At 49.9% G+C, this 24,904-nt stretch overlaps 1 protein-coding gene across 4 annotated transcripts in view; it reads right to left on the minus strand.

Moving 5' to 3' along the window:
* nmbr (neuromedin B receptor) overlaps window positions 1-24,904 on the minus strand; it is a 93,015-nt gene that overhangs the window by 41,872 nt on the left and 26,239 nt on the right. For all 4 annotated transcript variants that reach the window (XM_038816578.1, XM_038816572.1, XM_038816552.1 and 1 more), the window contains exon 3: window positions 1,521-1,869. In XM_038816578.1, coding sequence (XP_038672506.1) covers window positions 1,521-1,869 — 349 coding nt within the window. The remainder of the gene's footprint in view (window positions 1-1,520; window positions 1,870-24,904) is intronic.

A 24,904-nucleotide genomic window follows, 5' to 3' on the forward strand; every position in this document is an offset into this window, starting at 1 on the left:
GGGCCATTTGGTCCATCGAGTCTGCACCGGTTCTGGGAAAGAGCACCCTACTTAAGCCCACACCTCCCCGTAATCCCACGTAACCTTTTTGGACAACAAAGAGCAATTTATCATGGCCAATCCACCTAATTTGCACACATTTAGACTGTGGGAGGATACCGGAGCGCCCGGAGGAAACCCATGTAGACGCGGGGAGAACGTACAGACTCCGTACACAGACAGTGACCTAAGCCGGGAATTGAGTTTGATTCCCACCCCAGGCCTTGATGGTTACGGAAGGTGCGTTCATAAATGCAGCCAAGCAGGTTGAGTGTGTCAACCTGCAAATCCTTCCAAACAAACCAATAGCTGGTAGTGGGAACGGGAGAGACTCCTGGGCAGCCAGGCTTGATGAGGAGTGGCGTCACTCAGCCTATAAGCCTCTGGCAACAGATGAGTGACCTGTTCCAAGAATTATTAACGATAGAAATGGATGAAAGTCTGCTTTGTGCACCTCTAGTTGTGGGAAGAGTTTCAAACTGGAACCTCCTTCAACATATCTGTGCTCATCCATTTCTGGTGTCAATTTTCATGACTCCACCTACGGTAGACATTCCTTCAGCCACCAAACCTTAATCTTTGAAATTCCTTCCATAAAACCCTCCATCTTGCAACCTGCCTATCCTCAAATTAAAACACTCCTTAAAACCTACCTTTAACTAAGGTTTTGACCACTCATAACACCTCAGGTTGCTCTCCGCCAAATTTTGTCATGAACATTCCTGCAAAGTGCCTTGGAACATTTTACTCTGTTGGATGCAGTATATAGGTTTTTTTTCATTCTTACAGTTCTTTTCCATCTTTAATTTATAGAATCAAAAATGATCCCTACAGTGCAGAAGGAGACCATTTGGTCCATCGAGTCTGTGCCGACCTACCCCCGGAACCTAACCTGCATTTGTCTGGGCACTAAGGGCAATTTATCATGGCCAATCCACCTAACCCCCTCAACTTTTGACCGTGGGTGGAAATTGGAGTACCCGGAGGAAACCCACGCAGACACGGGGAGAATGTGCATACTCCGCACAGACAGTCACCCGAGGCTGGACTTGAACCTGGGTCCCTGGCACTGTGAGGCAGCAGTGCTAACCACTGTGCCACCAAATCCTTGAACTGATTGGCTTGCGAGGTCATTTCAGAGGACAGTGAACCACATTGCTGTGGGTCTGGCGTCGTATGTGGGCCAGACCAGGTAAGGTGGCAGATTTCCATCCCTAAATGTATTCGTGAAACAGACGAGGTTTTACAACAATCATAGTTGTCATGGTCATGGCTAGCTTTGTACTCCAGCAGTATTAATTGAAGTGAAATTCTCCCAGCTGCCATGGAGAGGTCCAATATCTCGGGAGCATTACCATACCCCCGCCATCTCCTAAATTGGTCTGTTTGTTCCCCTGGAACGCGGATTGTCAGTGGAAGGTTAGGAGACCTCTCTTTATGCGTGGACAGCAGTAGTTTCTGATAGCTTTCTGTTAGCTTACCTGTCGCCTGACATGCTCACTGCTTTCTCCAGGCATGTCATGTGCGCTCTTGACTAAGCTCTGAGCGATGTGGAAGTAGTAGATGCTGATGATGATGAGCGGTATCAGGTAGTACACCAGGAATATCATCACCGAGTGGATTTTAGGGTGCAGCTTGTCAGAGAGCGGATACGGGACGCAGGCACTGAAACTTTCATTCTCCCCATTGTGATGCTGCACCACCTGTGAGTACACAGCCTCAGGAATGGCCAGGATCATGGAGATCATCCAGATGGTGATGGCCTTTAGACACGTGTGTACGACTGCACTGGATGCCTGAATGTCCATCGGGTTTACGATCGCTTTGTACCTGAAACAGCAATAAATGCACAAACAATGTCTTTATTCAAATTCTCTATAGCACAGAAACAGGCCATTCAGCCCAAATGGTCCATGCCAGTGTTATTACTCCACACAAGCCTCCCCCCATTCCCCCCCTTTTTCTAACCCCATCAACATATCCTTCTGTTCCTTTCTCCCTCATGTGTCCAGCTTCCCCTTAGCACAATGGTTAGCACTGTTGCTTCACGGCACCAGTGTCCCGGAGCCTGCACGTTCTCCCCGTGCCTGCGTGCGTTTCCTCCAGGTGCTCCCGTTTTCTCCCGCAAGGCCCGAAACATGCGCTTGTTAAGTGAATTGGACATTCTGAATTCTCCCTCTGTGTACCCGAACAGGCGCCGCAATGTGGTGCCTAGGGGATTTTCACAGTAACTTCATTGTGTTAATGTAAGCCTACTTGTGACAATAATAAAGATTATTAAATACATCAATGCAATTCACCTCAACCACTCCTGGTGGTAGCGAGTTCCACATTCTCATCGCACTCTGGTTAAAGAAATTCCTTCTTGAATTCCTTGTTGGATGCATTGATAGCTGTCTTATACGGATGCCCCCTAGTTCTAGTTTCCCCTCCGTGCCCAAAGTGGAAATATCTTTTCCTTATCTATCCGATCAGACCCTTACATAATCTGACATGAATTTACGTCTGAGAAATTACTCATTGCACTCACCTGACTCATGCTGTTTTCTATTGCTCCACACAAAGCTCCTCTGATACTATCTTGTCTCACCCAGTCTGCATATCCTTCAGTTCTTTCATCCCTCCTGACACAGGGTTGCCCTCCGGCAATGGCCCGGAGATACCAGGATTTAAATATCTACCGATTTACCAGGATGTTGCCGGGCGTGGAGGGAAGATCTTATGAGGAAAGGCTGAGGGACTTGAGGCTGTTTTCGTTAGAGAGAAGAAGGTTAGGAGGTGACTTAATTGAGGCATACAAGATGATCAGAGGATTAGATAGAGTAGACATTGAGAGCCTTTTTCCTCGGATGGTGATGTCCAGCATGAGGGGACATAGCTTTAAATTGAGGGGAGATAGATATAGGACAGATGTCAGAGGTAGGTTCTTTACTCAGAGAGTAGTAAGGGTGTGGAATGCCCTGCCTGCAACAGTAGTGGACTTGCCAACACTAAACGCATTCAAATGGTCATTGGATAGGCATATGGGTGATAAGGGAATAGTGTAGATGGGCTTTAGAGTGGTTTCACAGGTCGGCGCAACATCGAGGGCCGAAGGGCCTGTAATGCGCTGTAATGTTCTATTGTTCTATCGTTGCTGTATACAACTTGAGACATTAAATAAAGAACGATTTCTTGTTTTTGTTGAACTCTTTTGTTTGTTCGTCATAAAAATATTAGCAATGGGTTAAAACCTCAGTTCGATTGGACAAAGCAGCTGGAAGTAGGAGGTCACATGATAAAATCTCCAGATATATGTTCAATGAGAGTTGGCAACCCTATTTACTTAATTAACTTCCCCACAAAAGCATGTAGGATGGTTGGAATAACTTTGGCTCACCCCATACCTAGCTGCTGAGCCAAGGTTATCGCAATGACCAATCCATCGATCAAGAACATCCAACAGTTTTTGGTTAATAATAATCGCTTATTGTCGCAAGTTAGCTTCAATGAAGTTACTGTGAAAAGCCCCCAGGCGCCACATTCCGGCACCTGTTCGGGGAGGCTGGTACGGGAATTGAACCCGCGCTGCTGGCCTTGTTCTGCATTACAAAGCCAGCTGTTTAGCCCACTGTGCTAAACCAGCCCCTTTTCAATTTTAAATGACTTGGCTTTTCAATTACTCAAAACGTGTCAGTGAACTAAGTCCTCAGGTGAATGCCGGGACCTTCTGGGTCCACGGCGGTGGGTTTTCCTGTGGTGAATGCGGTGACCCAGTCAAGTCCCGTTCAGTTCGGTGGAACCTGATGATCCGAATCTCATGCTTGTAATGCCTGGCTGTCCTCTGATCTCAGAAATCCCACCACTTCTGGGGCTCTTGCCCAATCGCCCCACTCACTTCACCCCAGTGACTGCATCTTCAGCCATTCTGTCTTAATCTCGAACAAGAAAGGAAGGGACTTGCATTTACTCAGCGCCTTTCATGGTATCAAGATGCCGCAAAGTGTTTTACAGTCAATGAAACGTTCAAAATCGTGAGGGGTCTGGAGAGAGTCTATTGGGAGAACTGGATGGGATTCTCCGGTCCCGCAGCCGCGTTTTCCTCATCTGCGCGTCGTTCGCTGCTGGCGGGCTTCTCTACTCCCTCTGCTTGCTGCTTGTCAATGGGGTTTGTCATTGAAACCACGTCCATGATCCAAACCCACTGGCAGTGCACCAGCGAATCCCGATATCCACAGAATTCCGGCCATTGTTTCCACTGGCAGAAGGGTCAAGAACCGGAAGACACGGATTGCGTGATTCGCAAAAGAACCAGTTGAGGGGAAACCTTTTTACGGCCAGGATCGGGAATGCCCTGCCTGAGAGCGCGATGAAAGCAGATTCAATCAAGGTCTTTCAAATGGGAATTGAAAGGAACAAGCAATTGCACAGGGGAGAGAGACTAACTAATCTGCTCTTGCCGATTTGGAAGGCTGAATGGACTCTCTTCTCTGACCATTCAACGATTCTATAAAATACTTTGGAAGTGTAGTCAGTGTAGCAATATTAGAAACATCAAAGGATCCTGGTTTGAATAGTAGTCAGATCTGGCACCAAACGAGAGGATGCCTGTAGCCAGTTAACTCTGAGGGGGTGGTACTGTCATCAGGAGGGGGGCAGTAATTAATTCCCCCACAGTTTGGGTCACTGGTGCCTCAACTAAACAATTTCAAAACCACCTCGGTAGCTTTCCTCTGGCATGTTGTCCAGTTACTAATCTCTCCCTTCCCCCCTTTCTCCTCTCTCTTTTTACAACGACCTAGTCACCATTCCATTGAGCCAAAGGATGCAATTTAAGGCGATAGAGCCAAAGGAGGAAAATACTTTTTACGCGACTGGTTCGGATCTGATGTGTACTGTTTAAAGGCCGATTCAATTGTGTCCTTCAAAAGGGAATTGAATAATTATCGGCAGAGAAAGGCACTGCAGGTTTACAGGGAAAGCACAGGGAAGTGGGACTAATTAAGCCAGCAGGAGCTTGACAGGCTAAGTTACCCTCTTCTGTGCTGTAACCACTGCATGATTCTGTAGTTCTAAGAAATACTTGTGCTGCTTTCCTGTTTCACCTGCAAGCTTACATTTGTCCTTGGGATAGGAACAATATTGGCAATTTATTGCCCAACTATAGTTGCTTTTTTAAGAAGGTGATGGTGAAATATACGAACAAGGAGCAGGAGGAGATCATTCAGCTCCTCGAGCCTGCCCTGCCGTTCAACATCATGGTAAGAAGCCTTACAACACCAGCTTAAAGTCCAACAGGTTTGTTCCGAATCACTAGCTTTCGGAGCACTGCTCATTCCTCAGGTGAATGAAGAGGTAGGTTCCAGAAACACATATATAGACAAAGTCAATGATGCAAGACGATACTTTGAATGCGAGTCTTTGCGGGTAATTAAGTCTTTACAGATCCAGACGGAGCGACTGGAGAGAGGGGTAATCCCAGGTTAAAGAGGTGTGAATTGTCTCAAGCCAGGACAGTTGGTAGGAGTATGCAAGCCCAGGCCAGATGGTGGGGGATGAATGTAATGCGACATGAATCCCAGGTCCCGATTAAGGCCGTACTCATGTGTGCGACAGCTTGAGACAATTCACACCTCTTTAACCTGTGGTTATCCCTCCCTCCAGTCGCACCTGTCTGGACCTGTAAAGACTTAATTACCCGCAAAGACTCGCATTCAAAGTATCGTCTTGCATCATTGACTTTGTCTATATATGTGTTTCTGGAATCTACCTCTTCATTCACCTGAGGAAGGAGAAGTGCTCCAAAAGCTAGTGTTTGAAACAAACCTGTTGGACTTTAACCTGGTGTTGTAAGACTTCTTACTGTGCCCACCCCAGTCCAATGCCGGCATCTCCACATCATTCAGTATCATAGCTGATGTGATAGTGACCTCACATCAGCACTCTGCCTCCTTCCAATAACCTATCACCCCCTTGGTTATCACAAATCTATCCCCTCTCTGTCTTAAAGTGATTCAAAGGCACTGCTTCTTATCGAACTGGTGCAGCCCTTCGAGATCCCAGCTTTAGAATTACCTACCCATTCTTTAACTTACCTCACCTCCCTTAATCCTTCCAACTATGAGAGTCTCTGGAGTTATTAAGTTATTAGCCTGTGGGATTCACACTTTCTTGATAATTTTTCTATTGCAAGGTAAGTTCAGACAGCCAGGCACTGAAGCAGTTAATAAATATACACTCAATAAACGGAACTTTCTTTGCACACTTCCTGGGGCAAAGTGAATGTGTTGCAGCCAATCGCGCCACACAGGTGGTAGATGCAGGGTAATTAAAATGATCTCCTGCCCAAACATGACGGCCTGATTCACCACTCATTTCAATTTACCGCCTGCAGTTAGTTAAGTCGGTGGTTGGAACATCAGATGTAATCAGGCAAATGAAAAAGCTCAATGAGAAACAGACTTTTGTAATGAGCCCAGAGCTACCTTCCATAAAATGGGGCAGCAGGGTAGCATGGTGGTTAGCATAAATGCTTCACAGCTCCAGGGTCCCAGGTTCGATTCCCGGCTGGGCCACTGTCTGTGTGGAGTCTGCACGTCCTCCCCCTGTGTGCGTGGGTTTCCTCCGGGTGCTCCGGTTTCCTCCCACAGTCCAAAGATGTGCGGGTTAGGTGGATTGGCCATGCTAAATTGCCCGTAGTGTCCTAATAAAAGTAAGGTTAAGGGGGGGGTTGTTGGGTTATGGGTATAGGGTGGATATGTGGGTTGAGTAGGGTGATCATGGCTCAGCACAACATTGAGGGCCGAAGGGCCTGTTCTGTGCTGTACTGTTCTATCTATCGAAAATGGTGGGTAAAACTCCACTGAGGGGCACGCTGCTTATTAGGCAGTGTGAATCTTTTTTTTTGTGAGATTGAGGAAAGGCTGCCTCAGTAATTGTTATGCGAAGAATAAATCTTTTTTTTAAAACCACCGTTTGTGCTCCTTGGAGGCCCCTTGTCCATTTCTGGCCACCACATGTTAAGAAGCACAGCAAAACACTGCCAGAGATGAGGGACTTCAGTCGTGCGGCTGCAGTTGTATGGGCAGTACGGTAGCACAGTGGGTAGCACAGTTACTTCACCGCTCCAGGGTCCCAGGTTTGATTCCCGGCTTGGGTCACTGTCTGTGCGGAGTCTGCATGTTCACCCCGTGTCTGTGTGGGTTTCCTCCGGGTGCTCCGGTTTCCTCCCACAGTCCAAAGACGTGCAGGTTGGGTGAATTGGCCATGATAAATTGCACTTCATGTCCAAAAAGGTGGGACTGGGTTACAGGGATAGGGTAGAGGTGTGGGCTTGGGTAGGGCGCTCTTTCCAAGGGCCAGTGCAGATTCGATGGGCCAAATGGCCTCCTTCTGCACTGTAAATTCTATGATTCTGTGGTAAGCTGAAGGAGCTGGGCGTGTTCTCCTTTCAGCCAAGAAGGCCCAGAAGAGACTTAAATAGAGGTGTTCAAATTCAAAACGGAATTCTTATGGAGTAACTAATAATGGAGGGGTTCCAAAGGGAGGAAGGTCAATTACCAGAGGGCATGGATCGAAACTAATTGGCAAGAGGACCTGAGGGGTGGTGGGGATTTATTTAATGGGGCAAGTTGGACTGCCTAAATAGGCGGTAATATGGCAGTGTGGTGCTGTCATCTCTGGGGCATAAGTGTTCGGAAAGAGTTAATGTTTCCTGCTACTTAAGTTGGAATTGGGATTTCAATTTTTTTAATAGAGTGCACTTATTATTTAATAGACTGCAACAATATATAAATGGGATACAGGTGGCACTGTTTTGTTGTTGGAGAAGTAATTACAGAACACAATAAACTTGGAGTCGAAGAAGTGAAGGTTTCCTCGTTATTATTGGCTTTCGGAGCACTACTCCTTCCTCAGGCGATGGTGGTGATTTCACCTGAGGAAGGGACAGTGCTCCGAAAGCTAGTGTTTGAAACAAACATGTTGGACTTTAACCTGGCGTTGTAAGACTTCTTACCGTGCTCACCCCAGTCCAAGGCCGGCATCTCCACATCGTAGTTCTTATTGTACAGCCCCCATCGGAGCTTAACAAGAAGCTCTGAGTTCAAGTCCCACTTCAGGACTTGATGGTCACGAAGGTGCATTCGTAATATAGTCAAACAATGAAGGTTGATCTTCAGCCTGTAAATCCTTCCAATATGTTTGAAAGTGGGTGATAAGAGCAAGAGAGTTGCCACACAACAGAAGGCAATGGCAAAGCACTGCGGTGCTTTGCTAAGCATTATGCTTGACCAATCCAATGGAAGTCCATGGTTGCCAACACCATCTTCGGGCCCTGGCATCTGAAGCAGAGTCAATAGAAACATTCTGAATACTTGAAAATGGAAAATAGAAGTTGCAGGGCAGTGGTGAATGAGCAGCAGAGTGACTAGCTCCTTTAAAGAGCTACCACAATCACAGTGAGCCAAATGCCCTCCTTCCCTATTCAATTATTCTACAATTCGAGAAGCAAATTCAAGTTCCAAAAGGTGAACATTGCAGGAACAAACTTCAGGTGGCTGAAGGGTTTAACATCTGTTTCATAGATTTCACAGAATTTACAGTGCAGAAGGAGGCCATTCGGCCCATCGAGTCTGCACCGGCTCTTGGAAAGAGCACCCTACCCAAGCCCACACCCCCACCCTATCCCCATAACCCAGTAACCCCACCTAACACTAAGGGCAATTTGGACCCTGAGGGCAATTTAGCCTGGCCAATTCACCTAACCTGCACATCTTTGGACTGTGGGAGGAAACCGGAGCATCCGGAGGAAACCCACACACACACTGGGAGAATGTGCAGACTCCACAGACAGTGACCCAAGCCGGGGTTCGAACCTGGGACCCTGGAGCTGTGAAGCATTTGTGCTAACCACTATGCTACCGTGCTGCCCATGTTGAGTTAGTTAAAAGTACAGACCAGCGAGGTCCTAGGTTGGATATGTGGCTACCTCGTACCAATCGGGCAACAGTAGGGGTGGTACAGTTGTCCTCAGGATCTCTGGAATACGGAAGGGAAAAGATCACCGTGGTTCATGCCAGAGATTCAATCCAACAACCAAATCCCTCCCCTTCATTACATTTTGTACTGGCATCCAGTACAGATAGCATCAAACTGTGCTGTGATGTGATGCCTCTACGGTAGAATAGCCTGCTAATATTGTCAAAGTGCCAGGAGGCAACCAGTGTTCATGAAACCATGTCTCAATGGAGAGGCAAGAGCTCCCAAAGAAGGGAAGGGGAGAGACTTGATGAGAAGATGTTTTAAGGGAGGTTGAGAGAAATGCAAAGAATTGTCAGTGAAACTTTGCCAGAGGAAGCGGTCATGGGATGAACCATGAACCAGGGAAAATTAGGAGGTAGAAGAAAAAGGGTAGGGAAGGTCATTGGGTTCTAGTCCAGCAGAAATAGCTGGCATAGACATAATGGGACAAATGGCCTCCTTCTTGGCTATAAACCCCCATGGGGTTGTGACACAAGGTTTGCAAAGTTGGCTGTCCCATGATAGGACTCTCAAAGTGAAGAACCTAATCTGGACCAGCTCAGTGAGTGGAGAAGTAAATCTCCCACTCTCATTGCCCGCCACAGATGTAAATTTTATTACTCAGGTTCTTGCCATTGAATTATTTGAATACTCTGTGTCCTTCATTGCCATCAAGTCCTCGAGTGGGACTTGAACCTGAAACCTCTGGCTTCAGAGGCCAGGATGCTATTGACTGTCCCACAAGAGTTCCCCATGACTGAAATAATGCAGTTTTGTTATGACTACAGTTTAAATGCCACGATGGGATCTGGGCCCAGAAACCCAGGGCACTAGCCTGAGCCTCTGGATTACTAGACTGATGACAATACCACTACACCGCCAGCCCCCCTCATTGCTGATATGAGCCAAATAGCCTGTGCATCAACAGCAGAGCGTGCTAATTTACAGGGCGCGATTTTCCGGCCTCTTAGCGCTCTCACTCGAGCCAAACAAGGCCGATAAATAGCGGGAGAGGCCGAAAACGAGAAGCACGACAGGCGCCAAACAGCGAGCGATGCAACCGGCCCGCTCCCGTAGGTGAAACCGGGAACCCGCCATAGTGTGGCGAGGAACCAATTATCATCACTTAAGTTCTATTTCCATATAATTAACGGGACCGACCCCATATCCAATAGCCTCCCGTCATTCCCCAGCAAGTGGTGACGCTGGCCCAGATTAGTAATCCTTTTGAAAACTGTGAACCTGGCAGAGGGGCTTCTGTGGGGAGTCGAGGAGATGAGTGCCCACCTTTGCTCACATGGGCTAAGAGCCCAGGGGCGCTGGGATTGCCACCCCATTGCTCGGTGGGGGTAGGGGACCCTCAGCTGGGGATGGTGTGGGGAGGGCATTTGCGCCCTCCGCATTGTGGGCTGCCATGAGAGTGTGGGGGGAGGCACTGGGGATGGTGGACAACCGGGAGGTGCGCAACCGCGCATGGCACCAACACGTAAATCCGGTCAGGGGGCAAATCTTGTCCCTGCCCATCTGCCCCACCGACCACCCATGAGCGCCCCCCCCCCCCCCCCCACCCCCCACCACCCCCTCCACCCCACCCCACACACCCCACTCACGATTGCCGAGGCCTCTGGGCGTGCGAGTGAAGGCTATAGCTAATAGGGAATTGGCAATCGTGGTTAAGTGAGCACTTCACCGGAGGGCGGCACGGTGGCCTAGTGGTTAGCACAACCGCCTCACGGAGCCGAGGTCCCAGGTTCGATCCCGGCTCTGGGTCACTGTCCGTGTGGAGTTTGCACATTCTCCCCGTGTCTGCGTGGGTTTCGCCCCCACAACCCAAAAATGTGCAGAATAGGTGGATTGGCCGCGCTAAATTGCCCCTTAATAGAAAAAATAATTGGGTAATCTAAATTTCTTTTAAAAAGTGAGCACTTCACACATCCCAAGTGGATTCCCGTGGGTGGGTGGACCATGTAGCATGTGGGGAGTCATTCCCCAGCATCCCAATCACCCCTTGATGCCTGGACACTGTGTGCTTGAACACACAGGAGGCAACACCACACACCTGAACATCCAGATCTGTGTCACATCACCAGGGTGCTGGGACTGTGTTGGCACTGTCAGCGGGTCACTGTCGAGGGCAGGGGAGTATTGATAACCAGCTGGTGCTCCTCAATCTATGCCATAGTCTGACGCCTGCCTGTCTGCTGAATACTCACTCACACCCATCCCCTGACATGGTGTGCCAGGGGGGAGTTTCCTGGAGAGGTGGCCAAGGGTTCGGAGGTCGGCCCACCTTGCAGAAGAACCCTGTGCTCAAGTGTGTTTAATGTGTGTGGTAGTCTGTGTAGAGGTGTTATGGTACCTAGTAATGCTGGAACACTGTTGGTAGATAATGTATGTTTTCTATTGGTCAAGCCTGTGTGGTAGCTCCACCCTACAAGGCGGGGTATAAGAGCCCGTGCCGCCCCAGCAGCTTCCTTTCTGTACCTGAGCTTCTGGGGGAAACACCTAGCTTTTTAAAGCCTTCAGTTGTACTACAACCTTTCTTTAATAGTCATTGATTGTGCATCAATTTAATAAGCTAGATTTAAAGAATGGAGCTCCGAATCAGCCCCTACGCAGTAAAGTCAGCAGCGACTTTCAAGCACTGGCTAGCGTGCTTCAACGGCTACCTCGGAATGGCAGAAAACATACCCACAAGAGAACAAAAACTGCAGATCCTGCACTCGAGGGTGAGCCCAGAAGTCTACACCCTCATCGAGGACGCGGACGACTTCGATGCCACGATGGGGTTGCCGAAAGGACATTACATTCGCCCTGTGAATCAGGTCTACACCCGGCATCTACTAGCAACGAGGCGAAAAATTCCTGGTGAGTCACTGGAAGAATTCTACCGTGCGCTCCTAGAGTTGGGGAGATACTGCAACTCCTCGCAAGTTTCAGCAATCGACCACACTGAACTGTTGATTCGGGACGCTTTCGTTGCGGGTATGCTGTCCTCTCAAATCCGCCAGCGTTTGCTGGAGAAAGAAACTCTAGGCCTCAAGGAGGCTCGGGCCCTTGCCGGCTCCCTGGATGTGGCCTCCCAAAATGCCCGCGCCTACGCCCCCGACCGCACGGCAGCTCCCTGGGCAGCGTGAAAACCCTCTGCAGCCGACTCCGAGGCAATGCCCCACACTCCCCCACAAGCTTGCGCTGCAAGACGGCCCAGCAACCCCGGGGGGCCCCACTGTTATTTTTGCGGGCAAGCCAAACATCCCCGACAGCGCTGCCCAGCCTGTTCGTCCACCTGTAAAGGGTGCGGCAAAAACGGCCATTTCGTGGCGGTATGCCAGGCCCGGGCGGTCGCTGCGGTCTCCGGAAGCGAATGCGGACCGCCTCTCCACGGGCCCCGTGCGGCCATCGAATGCCGCCATCTTCCTCCTCCAGGGCCACGTGCGGCCTCCGGGCACCGCCACCTTGTTCCGCGTGCGATGGATGGGAGCCGCCATTTTGTGCACCCACAGCCACGTGCGACCAGTGGGCACCGCCATCTTGGATGGACTCCCAGGACCTCAGTGCCGATGACCACACACTGCCCGACGAGAACACCCAGCTGCTGCCACGATTAGCCTCGGTGACCCTGGACCAGTCTCGGCCTCGAACGCTCTCAACTGCTACTACAACGGTGCTAATCAACGGACACGAGACGACCTGCTTAATCGACTCTGGGAGCACGGAGAGCTTCATACACCCTGACACGGTAAGGCGCTGTTCTCTCCCCGTCCACCCTGTTAATCAAAAAATCTCCCTGGCCTCCGGTTCCCACTCAGTAGAGATAAAGGGGTTCTGTGTAGCAGATCTCACGGTCCAGGGAAGGGAGTTCAAAAATTACCGTCTCTACGTCCTTCCCCACCTCTGCGCAGCCACACTCCTAGGGTTAGACTTCTCGTGCAACCTCCAAAGTCTAACTTTCAAATTTGGCGGCCCTATACCCCGTCTCACTGTCTGCAGCCTCGCGACCCTCAAGGTCGATCCGCCTTCCCTGTTTGCGAACCTCACCCCGGATTGCAAACCCGTCGCTACCAGGAGCAGACGGTACAGTGTCCAGGACCGGATCTTTATTTGGTCAGAGGTCCAATGGCTACTGAGGGAAGGAGCCATTGAAGCTAGCAACAGTCCCTGGAGAGCTTAAGTAGTGGTGGTAAAGACCGGGGAGAGGAATAGGATGGTCATAGACTAGTCAGATCATCAACAGGTTTACGCAGCTGGACGCGTATCCTCGCCCCCGTATCTCTGACCTGGTAAACAGGATCGCGCAATACAAGGTCTTCTCCACGGTGGACCTTAAGTCCGCCTACCACCAGCTCCCCATCCGCACGAGTGACCGCAAGTACACTGCCTTCGAGGCAGATGGGCGACTCTACCACTTTTTAAGGGTTCCTTTCGGTGTTACTAACGGGGTCTCGGTCTTCCAACGAGAGGTGGACCAAATGGTTGACCGATACGGTTTACGGGCAACATTCCCGTATCTCAATAATGTCACCATCTGCGGCCAAGACCAGCAGGACCACGACACCAACCTTCGAAAATTCCTCCAGACGGCGAAAATCCTTAACCTGACGAATAGCAAGGATAAATGTGTGTTTAGCACCGACCGCCTAGCCATCCTCGGCTACGTAGTGCGAAATGGAGTTATAGGCCCCGACCCTGAACGCATGCGCCCACTGACGGAGCTCCCCCTCCCCCACTGCTCCAAGGCCCTGAAGCGTTGCCTAGGTTTTTTTCTTACTGCGCCCAGTGGGTCCCCAACTATGCAGACAAGGCCCGTCCTCTGATTCAATCCACAGTCTTTCCCCTGTCGATAGAGGCCCGCCAGGCCTTCAGCCGCATCAAAGCAGATATTGCAAAGGCCACGATGCACGCCATCGATGTGTCCCTCCCCTTCAAGGTCGAGTGCAACGCGTCCGACGTAGCTCTGGCGGCCACCCTCAACCAAGCAGGCAGCCCCGTGGCCTTCTTCTCATGTACCCTCCAGGCTTCCGAAATCTGCCACTCCTCAGTCGAAAAGGAGGCCCAGGCCATAGTAGAAGCTGTGCGGCACTGGAGGCATTACCTGGCCGACAGGAGATTCACTCTCCTCACTGACCAACGGTCGATCGCCTTCATGCTCGATAATGCACAGCGGAGCAAGATAAAAAACGATAAGATCTTGCGGTGGAGGATCGAACTCTCCACCTATAACGACGAGATCTTGTATCGTCCCGGGAAGCTAAATAAGCCTCCTGATGCCCTGTTCCTCGGCACATGTGCCAACACACAAGCGGACCGACTCCGCACCCTCCACGAGGACCTCTGCCACCCGGGGGTCACTCAATTCTTCCATTTCATCAAGACCCGCAACCTGCCCTACTCCATCGAGGAGGTCAGGACAGCCACCAGGAATTGCCAAATTTGCGCGGAGTGCAAGCCGCACTTCTACCGGCCAGAGAAAGTGCACCTGATAAAGGCTTCCCGTCCCTTTGAACGCCTCAGCATGGACTTCAAAGGTCTCCTCCCCTCCACCGACCGCAACACGTACTTCCTGAACTTGATTGACGCGTACTCCCGATTCCCATTCGCCATCCCCTGCCCCGACATGACTTCAACCACTGTCATCAAAGCCCTCCACAGTATCTTTACACTGTTCGGGTTCCCCGCTTACATACATAGTCATAGGGGGTCCTCCTTTATAAGCGACGAACTGCGTCAATTCCTGCTCAGCAAGGGCATTGCCTCGAGCAGGACGACCAGTTACAGCCCCCGGGGTAACGGACAAGTAGAGAGGAAGAACGGAACGGTCTGGAAGACCGTCCAACTGGCCCTGCGGTCCAGAAATCTCCCAGTCTCCCGCTGGCAGGAAGTCTTCCCGGATGCCCTCCAATCCATCCTGCTCTGCACCACGACCAACCAAACACCTCACGAACGTCTACTTGTTTTCCCCAGGAAGTCCTCCACTGGGACCTCGCTCCCGACCTGGCTGGCAGCCCCCGGACCCACCCTGCTCCGAAAACACGTGCGGGCGCAGAAGTCGGACCCGTTGGTCGAGAGGGTCCATCTTCTCCATGCTAACCCCCAGTACGTCTACGTGGCGTACCCCGACGGCCGACAAGACACGGTCTCCCTACGAGACCTGGCGCCCGCTGGATCCCCGCGCACACCCCCGCTACCAGTCCAACCCACCATCCCACCGACGCACCCCGCAGACGCTCCCTTCCCTGGTCAATCAGCTCCCCCACCAAGGCCGTCTAGGGGTGTTGAAGCTGCCACAGAGATCAAAACCACGCTCCCGGAGTCGCAGACGCCTGAACATCCACCGGCGTCACCACCGAAGCTTCAACGATCACAGAGGACGACCAGGGCCCCCGATCAACTGATTGCTTAATTTTAACGTGTATATAGTCAATTGTAAAATTGTAAATAGTTACGATAATAAGGCAAAACGCTGTATGGAGGCATTACGGTACCTCCATAACCATAACTTCTACCACGTTACCATGTCGTAATACCAAGCCACCACCCCCGTCGGACTCTTTTTTTTTAAACAGGGAGTGAATGTGGTAGTCTGTGTAGAGGTATTACGGTACCTAGTAATGCTGGAACACTGTTGGTAGATAATGTATGTTTTCTATTGGTCGAGCCTGTGTGGCAGCTCCGCCCTGCAAGGCGGGGTATAAGAGCCCGTGCCGCCCCAGCAGCTTCCATTCTGTACCTGAGGTGCTGGGGGAAACATCTAGCTTATTAAAGCCTTCAGTTGGACTACAACCTCGCTTTAGTAGTCATTGATTGTGCATAAATGTGTTATACAATTCCCCACTCTCCAGATGGTGCCACCCCCAGCTCACCCCGCCCACCCACATCCTACCTACCCCCTCCCCCGGTGCCCTCAGTGATCCTCGATGTTCTTGGCCCTCCCAGCTCTACCGCTAAGTCTAGGTGTGTCCCCAGGATACACATCAGAAGTGGGGGCTGCCGGTTGCTTACCTCATCCCGTGGCCTTCGATGCTTCTGCAAGATGTCCTCTGGAGGCTCTGGGCTGGAGGGCCCCGGCTCACTTGTCTGTTACACATGCATAGCTGTGCCACCCTGTCCCATGTGCTGGCTGTGAGATGCAGCTTTATCAGAGAGGTGGAACTCGGGGGAGCTGGTGGCTACCATCGCCACTCCATGAGACACATCCATGTTGGCACTCAGCGCCCTCACTTTTCCCGCTCGGTGCCCATAGAGCCCTCGGGTCACCTTGGAACGGAGCGGCAGCTGGTTCGAGCCCCGACTGCTGCTGTGTCATCTGGCTCTGCCAGCCCATCGTGTCAACGCCCCTGGTGATGCTCCTCAGTGACTGGGTCAGGCTCCGCAACACCTCGGCCATTCCCATCTGAGAGCGGGACATGTCCCGCAGAACTTCATCAAGGTTAGCCTGGTATTGGTGATATTTCCCAGCGTATCGGACGTTATGCCGAGCCGTGGCTGCCACCAACACCGCAAAGCCTTGGACACCTGTAACTAATGGTGCCAACGTCGTGCACCAGGATCTCCGCTGCGGTCGCCACCCGAGCAGTGTGGCCTCGGTGCCACCCAATGTCGACGGCATCTCCTGTGCCAGTAGTCTCTCGGATTCCTCCAATCGGTAGCACAGTGGTTAGCATTGTTGCTTCACAGTGCCAGGGTCCCAGGTTCGATTCCCAGCTTAGGTCACTGTCTGTGCGGACTCTGCACGTTCTCCCCGTGTCTGCGTGGGTTTCCTCCGGGTGCTCTGGTTTCCTCCCACAAGTCCCGAAAGACTTGCTTGTTAGATGAATTGGACATTCTGAATTCTCCCTCTGTGTACCCGAACAGGCGCCGGGATGTGGCGACTGGGGGCTTTTCACAGTAACTTCATTACAGTGTTAATGCAAGCCCACTTGTGACTTGTGATTCTTATCATAATCGCTATGGACCTGCTGGAGTGTCTCTGACATCTCCCTCTGAATGTCCTGACTGGACCCGAATGTGTCTCCTTCAGCTCTAGGTAACCCTGTCCCAGAGGTTCAGCACCAGGCTGAGATCCAGCAGACCTCCGACTGATGTCTCGCCTGGGGGTTCCTGCCTTCACCTGATGTACATCAGCAACTGTGTGGTGCTCACCAGATTGTGCCTCAAAAGCCTGGCCCCTAACATTTCCCACCGAAGTGCGTGTATCTGCGCTGGTGGAGGGTGGGGATGACAGCTGTGATGCCTCGATCGTGACTTCCTCGGAGCTGCCCTCCGAGGTGGTTCTCCTTGGTGGCTGGAGAGGGCGCCAACCAGGATGGGCCGGCTCCATCGGCTGGAGGACCTGCATGTGAATGGATGCGTGGTCAGTGGGAGGGATGGATCAGTCAGTAAGGCATAAGAACTCACACTTGACAGGTCCTCCAGGTAAAGCCCGGTGGCTCCTCATCTCTGTGGATTCCACAAACCTCTGCGTGGGTGTCCGGTTTTAGGCCACCCCAGTCACCTCCAGGGCCCGTTACCTTGAAGGTGGTGAGGATCCTTAAGTCTGGCACATCACCACCAGTTTGGGCCTCTCCTGATGGGTTGTGGGAGAACTTTTCCTGAGGAGACACAGAGAGGGCATCGTTAGACAGATGCGTTGTTCACAGAACACAGAAGGGGGGGTGTGAAGAAGAAAGGGTTGTAGGGAGAAGGGAGGCTGAAGGGAGGGTTGGGCAGCATGGAGAGTTTGGGGGTGAAAAGGTCTTATGGGCGAGGGGGGGGGGGGGCATGGATGTTGCTATTGGTGTCAACTGACTCATGCTGCCCGGTGTCGGTCGTTGACCTTTCTCCGGCACTGGAGGCCAGAACTCCTGGTCACACACCCAGAGCTTACAGCCACTTCCACCACGTCTCAGGCAGCACTGGCTGCCTTGTGGTTCACCCTCCGCGGCCCTCGGAGGAACAGCACATCCCTCCTGGCCTCCACTGTGTCTGGGAGCCACCCCACGTCCGCATCCCCGAATATTGGAGCCCGTCTCCTCGGCGCCATTGTTGTGAGCTGACTGGGGTTGGCTGAGCAAGGGCAGCTTAAGTGCTGCTCGACCTTGTTAGCGGGGAGATGGCGATCCCGATGGATCAGCTGGCCAGCCGGCATTTGCAGCGAGAAGCCCGGAGGACCTCGTTAAGTGGATTAATTAACGGTGAATAGCATTGCCGGCCTCGTTGGGCTGAGCGGCGGGAAGCTCACGGCAATTCCCGCTCGCTAGCACACTTAAAAATATTCCGGAGAATCCCGCCCACAGTCTTTCTTTCCTTATAGTAAAGAGCTGTTAGAATGCTGGGCACCGTATTCCGGAATATCTGTGTGAAGAAGTCAAAGAAATCCTTTATCTTAAACCCCTGTCAGGGGCCCGTCTAGTGTTTAATCATAGACAGGAGGAGGCCATTCAGCCCTTTGAGCCTGCCCCGCCATTCATTATGATCATGGTTGATCATCAAGTTCAATACCCTGATCCCGCCTTCCCCTCCATATCCCTTGATCCCTTCAGCCCCAAAAGCCATATCTAATTTATTCTTGAAATTACACAACGTTTTGGCCTCAACTGCTTTAGGTAGTCGCGAATGGCACTCTCTGGGTGAAGAAATTTCTCTTCGCCTCAGTCCTAATTTACCCCTCATCCTCAAACTATGATCCCTATCTCTGGACTCCCCCACCATCGGGAACATTCTTTCTGAATCTATCCTGTCTAACCCTGTTAGAATTTTGTACGTTTCTATGAGATCCCCTCTCAGTCTTCTAAACTCCAATGAATACAATCAAAATGATTTAGTCTATCCTCATATGACAGTCCTGCCTTCATAGGAATCAGCCTGGTAAGCCTTTGCTGCTCTCCCTCCATAACAAGAATATCCTTCCTCAGATAAGGACACCAAAACTGCACACAATACTCCAGGTGTGACCTCACCAATGCCCTTTACATCTGCAGTAAAACATCTCGATTCCTATACTGAAATCCTCTCGTTATGATGACCAACATACCATTTGCCTTCTTCCCTGCCTGCTGTACCTGCGCGCTTACTTTCAGCAACTGATGCACGAGGACACCAAGGTCTCACTGAGTATCCGCCTCTCTCAATTTACACCCATTCAAATAATAATCTGCCTTCCTATTTTTGCTAGTGAAGCGGTTAAACTCACAATTAGCCACATTATACTGTATCTGCCCTGCATATGCATAATCAGACAGCTTAAGTCCAAGCATCATTGTTGCCTGACTTAGACTCATCATACAGCCTTATGCCACCCAGTTCAAGTTGAATTTAGGATCGCCTTGCTCACCTCGTCATGGGATACCCACAAGATTCTCAGTGAACGCATCAACCATTTCTCAACAAATCATCCCAGATTTCACACAGCCACTGAAGCACTTGCAATTGTTTATTAATTTCTGAACACATCAAATGTAGAAATAATTAGCAAATAGAAATATAGTCAGGGTCACCCAGTAATTTGAATAGCAAAGTCTACACGGACAGCTTGCTGTTTCACCCAACTCTGCGTTAATTGGTTATTAAATTATAATTGAGCTCAGTGACTGAGGTTATTACAATTGTGAGATTAATTTGGGATTGGAGCCTTTTTAATAGAGTAGAATCAATGTGCAGCTGCCCAGCAATGTTCCAGAGCTGATCTGACCTTCTCCGTGTGAATGAGTTGGCGGCTTGACTTCCTTTCACCAATGGTGACTGTTTGTGGGACAACAAGCGATCAACTTCTCTGCGTTGAGGGTTAGCCATGTCCCTCAAATTCTCTGAAGTCATTCTGTTGACCAGTGACCATATCCGAAGCAGCTGCCTTTAATTCCACCTTCCTCAATCCCAACAAGTTGCAATAGACCAATACCTGACTTATAACTGTAATATCTGCCATCCATAACCTCGCTCTCCACATCTCCAAAAATCTGTCTGGTCCACCCACTTCAACGCTACCACCAAGAAAGCACAACAGCACCTATACTTCCTCAGGAAACTAAGGAAATTCAGCATGTCCACATTAACCCTTACCAACTTTTACAGATGCACCATAGGAAGCATCCTATCGGGCTGCATCACAGCCTGGTATGGCAACTGCTCGGCCCAGGACTGCAAGAGACTTCAGAGAGTCGTGAACACAGCCCAGTCCATCACATGAACCTGCCTCCCATCCATTGACTCCATTTACACTTCCTGCTGCCTGGGGAAAGCGGGCAGCATAATCAAAGACAACTCCCACCTGGCTTACTCACTCTTCTAACTTCTTTCATCGGGCAGGAGATACAGAAGTCTGAGAACACACACAAACAGACTCAAAAACAGCTTCTTCTCTGCTGTTACCAGACTCCTAAACGACCCTCGTATGGACTGACCTCATTAACACTACACCCTGGATGCTTCACCCGATGCCAGTGCTTATGTAATTACATTGTGTACCTTGTGTTGCCCTGTTATGTATTTCTTTTATTTCCTTTTCTTTTCATGTACTTAATGATCTGTTTGAGCTGCTTGAAGAAAAATACTTTTCGCTGTCCCTCGGTACACGTGACAATAAACAAATCCAATCCTCGTCTTGGTTGCAGTTTGATTCTTCTCAGCACACTTCCAACCCAGGCTCGGCAAAGTTGACCTTTTAAGTGACAATCATATCTCACACCCATGTCTCGTCCGTGAACATATCAAAGTTATGGTCGCTTGATAGTACAGAACTTGAGAATTGCCAAAAAAAGAAAGTAAGAGGTCTTAAAACATCTCGGAAGGAGTAGTGCTCCGAAAGCTAGTGATTGGAAACAAACCTGTTGGACTTTAATCTGGTGTTGTGAGACTTCTTACTGTGCCCACCCCAGCCCAATGCCGGCATCTCCACATCAAAAAACGAAACACACTGTTGAAGCTTTTCCTTTGTACTCATCAGGAAAGACTCGAGAGTGCCAAATTTCAAAGGGAGCGACAACTTATATTGCATGAGAAAACTGTGCCGACTGATTGCCAAGTCAACTGTGATTGGATGAGATGTTACCATGGAGAATGCAACAGGGTACAACTGTTCCTCACACTTTATTGTTTTAATTCAAAACAGGATACCATCCGTGAACATGTTCCTTTTGCCTGCAAAGCTTGGTGTCTGCTTATGAATGTGTGTCGCTTCGAGCACACATAGCAAGCCCGACTAACAACCTTCAATAGTTAATAAGAGATGGCATGACCTAACACTCCTCCAAAGCTCCCCAATATGTTCCAAACTGAGGGTCTTACATGGATCCAAATATAGTATGACCCATTTACACCTTTTAATAGAAACCTATCTGCAGATCTGTGTCTTCCATCGTCAATGGAGAACCTGGATTCCTATATTCGAGATTTTACAGCCCTAATTAGTTTTAGTCTGTTGGGTTTCAGTTTAAGCACTGATTTAATTTGAAACATTGTAGGCAGTTGACAAGATATTTCCCTACAGTTACCAATCTATTAAAAGTCATTCAAATTACTGATGTCATCCAAGAGGTTTTAACAAGTATGAGGGGGAAAGAAATAGAAGGCGACGCTGATCAGGTGGGATGAAGATAAATGGGAGAAGCACCAGGTGGAGCATTAACACCGGCATGCTCAGAAGCAAAATGCTGCAGGTGCTGGAAACCCGAATTAAAAACAGGAACTAGCGCAGGGGTGGGCAAACTTTTCCGTGCAAGGGCCACATTCAGAAATTCACAATTTTAAAGGGCCGCATAGTATATTAATTAATAGTCCCGGTTGTAACCAATTAGCGTGCGGCATATACCTCAGCGCTTCCCCCGGCGGTATCCTGCCTTTAGCCCTCTTTTTCTCTACTTTTCAAAAATGGCGCTTCACCCGGTTATGATTCTGGGCGCCTCATATAGAACATAGAACATAGAACAGTACAGCACAGAACAGGCCCTTCGGCCCTCGATGTTGTGCCGAGCAATGATCACCCTACTCAAGTCAACGTATCCACCCTATACCAGTAACCCAACAGCCCCCCCCCCCCATTAACCTCATAAAAAAAATATAAAATTTTTTTTTTTTAAATGTTTTTTTTTTGAATAAATTTTTTTTTTTAATGATTTGATCTTGGTGGGCCACATAAAGACCTTTTGCGGGCCGCATGCGGCCCGCGGGCCGTAGTTTGCCCACCCCTGAACTAGCGGGTCAGGAGGGAGATCAGAGTCACAGGGGTCGGCAGCAGGGGAATGATATTGTTACTTACTGACCGGTGGGGTCAGTCGGAAGGTCATGGGGGCCCACAATCCGTGATGCCCCCCGTAAGGTTTTGGAGATTTAACTCCAAGCCATGTCACTGAGGTCACTGGCTGGTTTCCCATCCAGACTCTTAGCCTTGTCCATAGAATCATAGAAACCCTACAGTGCACAAGGAGGCCATTCGGCCCATTGAGCCTCCATTGACCCTTCGAAAGAGCACCCCACCTATGCCCACTCCCCCTGCCCTATCCCCATAATCTCACCCAGCCTACACATCTTTGTACACTAAGGGACAATTTATCATGGCCAATCCACCTCACCTGTACGTCTGTGGACTGTGGGAGGAAACCCACTGAGACACGGGCAGATAGTGCAAACTCCACACAAACAGTCACCCAAGGCCGGAATTGAACCGGATCCCTGGTGCTGAGAGGCAGAACATTCAGTCAATTTGGGAGGCAATCTATGGAGGCTACCACCAGCAAACCCAAGGTGGGGATGTGAAAGGAGTTGATTGACAGGGGAAGTTGGGTGGCTAGTAATTCCAGGTGGGGTGAAAGTTCGGTGGCTTGGGGGGGGGGGGGGGTTTGGAAGAAAGTGAAGTCTGGAGATCCATTGAGTGGGGGGGGGGGGGCGTGTGGTGGATAGGGGTAACTGGTTAGACATCTTGTGTTGGGCGGGGGGGGGCAAAATCAGGGGTAAAGTCGACATGGGGTGCCCTATCATGAAGACTTCTCTCTAGGGATCTAGGGATGTGAAGGCATTTATCTGCCGATTCCACCAAGACTTTGTCTCCACGATGCTGTCAGGTTTCTTGATGCTCAGGCAGAGTTTAAATGGAAACTCAAATGACAATAAGGTTAGAATTCATCCCTACAATTCAGGTCAAGGAGCTTCCATCACAACTTTCACCAATTCCGATGACAAGTCATTGACCTGAAACATTGGCCTGGATGGTCATCCTCGAGGCGGGTTGGGGGGGGGGGGGGGTCAGGAAAATTCCCAGCTTGGCCCGACTGCCTCAGGAGAAAGTGCCCACCAAGGCAGAATCTTCATTGTCAGGGTCTGGTGCGGGCTCGAGTCAAGCCAACCGACCTGGGAATACGTGTGGAACCAGTCAGAGGGGCTGACGAGTGTGGGGACTGCCTGTTTAAAGGGATGCCTTGATGCTGTGGGTCTTTGTCACAGTTAAAATAAAAACTCAAAGGTCTCTGGTCCTCACATCTCCATCACCGTTCACATACGCTCTATGCCCCATACATACCATCTCATTTGCCACCCATGCCCATGTACCCTAATGCCCCCAATGTCAAGCTCTGCCCCACCCACCTGCAATTGTAGAACCAATGAACGCAACAGTGTATAGTGGCATATGTAAAAAACATATTTGAACAAATGTAATCCATTGATCAATTTCTAAAATGTTTGAGAACAAAAGCCTGGATTAAGCAAATAAAAGTATCAATCAGCCAGGCCCTTTGAGGTTTCAAAAGCCATCAACTACAAACCCTTGAAACTATTTAACTCTCATCAGCAAGTATTATGAGATTAACTGCAAAGATCAGAGCACCTGAACTGTCAATCAAATTACGTTTCCTCTTGAGAGCAGCTGTTCCAGTATTCTAATGGCTGTTTGCGTTCACAGTCATGGATTCATAATGGGCAGAGCTTGGCACTGGGACATGAGGCCCCTGAGGGGGTGGGTGGAAGGGCAGAAATTGACATAGGGCCATGTGTGGGCGGGGGGGGGGGGGGGGCCTTTTCAAAATGTCCCCTCACGCATGTACGTTGTCACAAGACCTCCAATGAGTTGAACAATTACTCTTTAAAAACCAGGTCCGACTCCATCAAACCTGCAGCGGGGTGCAACACAATGATTTGGTGAGGTCTGTTGTGCCCTTTGAAGGTTACTGACAAGAACCAGCCCGCTCCCTTTAAAGACAGTCCCAAAAATCAGACAGCCCGGGAATGGGTCAGGAATCCTGGAATCAGGACCTTCCCTGCCATTTTTAAAGGGCTCCCAAGTCAATCTAATTTTGGAGAAAACTCCAGCACATATGACTCTGTCTCTCCCTCCACAGACGTTGCCAGACCTGCTAAATGTTTCCAGTATTTTCCGGTGTTCATCTGTAATGTCCAAAACCAGCATGTCATGTTCTGAATTTCAAATTAATTTTAAATTCTAATAGTACAGGACGCAAAGTTTGAAAAGGATGACCACTCAACTTGACTTCTTCCGTAGACTAGAACCACTTACCCCTCTCAAGATGGAACAAAATATACATTCCAGACTGATGTGGGTCGATTCCCTTCCCTGAGACCAATAATCAGGGCATTATCTGATTTGAATGGGGTTTTTCTAAAAGAAAGGTACCCACTCTCTCTGACACCTTCGAGCTTTTAATTCTCAACACAGGATCAATAATCAACAGAAATACCAGCCCTTATTTAGAAAAGGGCTTGAACTTTTGGAAAGTCACGTGGTGAGGCAGCCATACCATGGTCAGCTTTGAAAAGTCAGCTAAGAGCTGCGTGCAGGCCGTTCAACTCAAATCACCAGAAACATCAGTTCAGCCAGTCTGTGAAACAGACTGGGGAACAATCTGAGAGATATCAGGCAGCCAGGGTATCTTCTCCAACCTGG

This window comes from Scyliorhinus canicula, chromosome 1, assembly GCF_902713615.1.
Source record: "Scyliorhinus canicula chromosome 1, sScyCan1.1, whole genome shotgun sequence".
Lineage (NCBI taxonomy): Eukaryota > Metazoa > Chordata > Chondrichthyes > Carcharhiniformes > Scyliorhinidae > Scyliorhinus > Scyliorhinus canicula.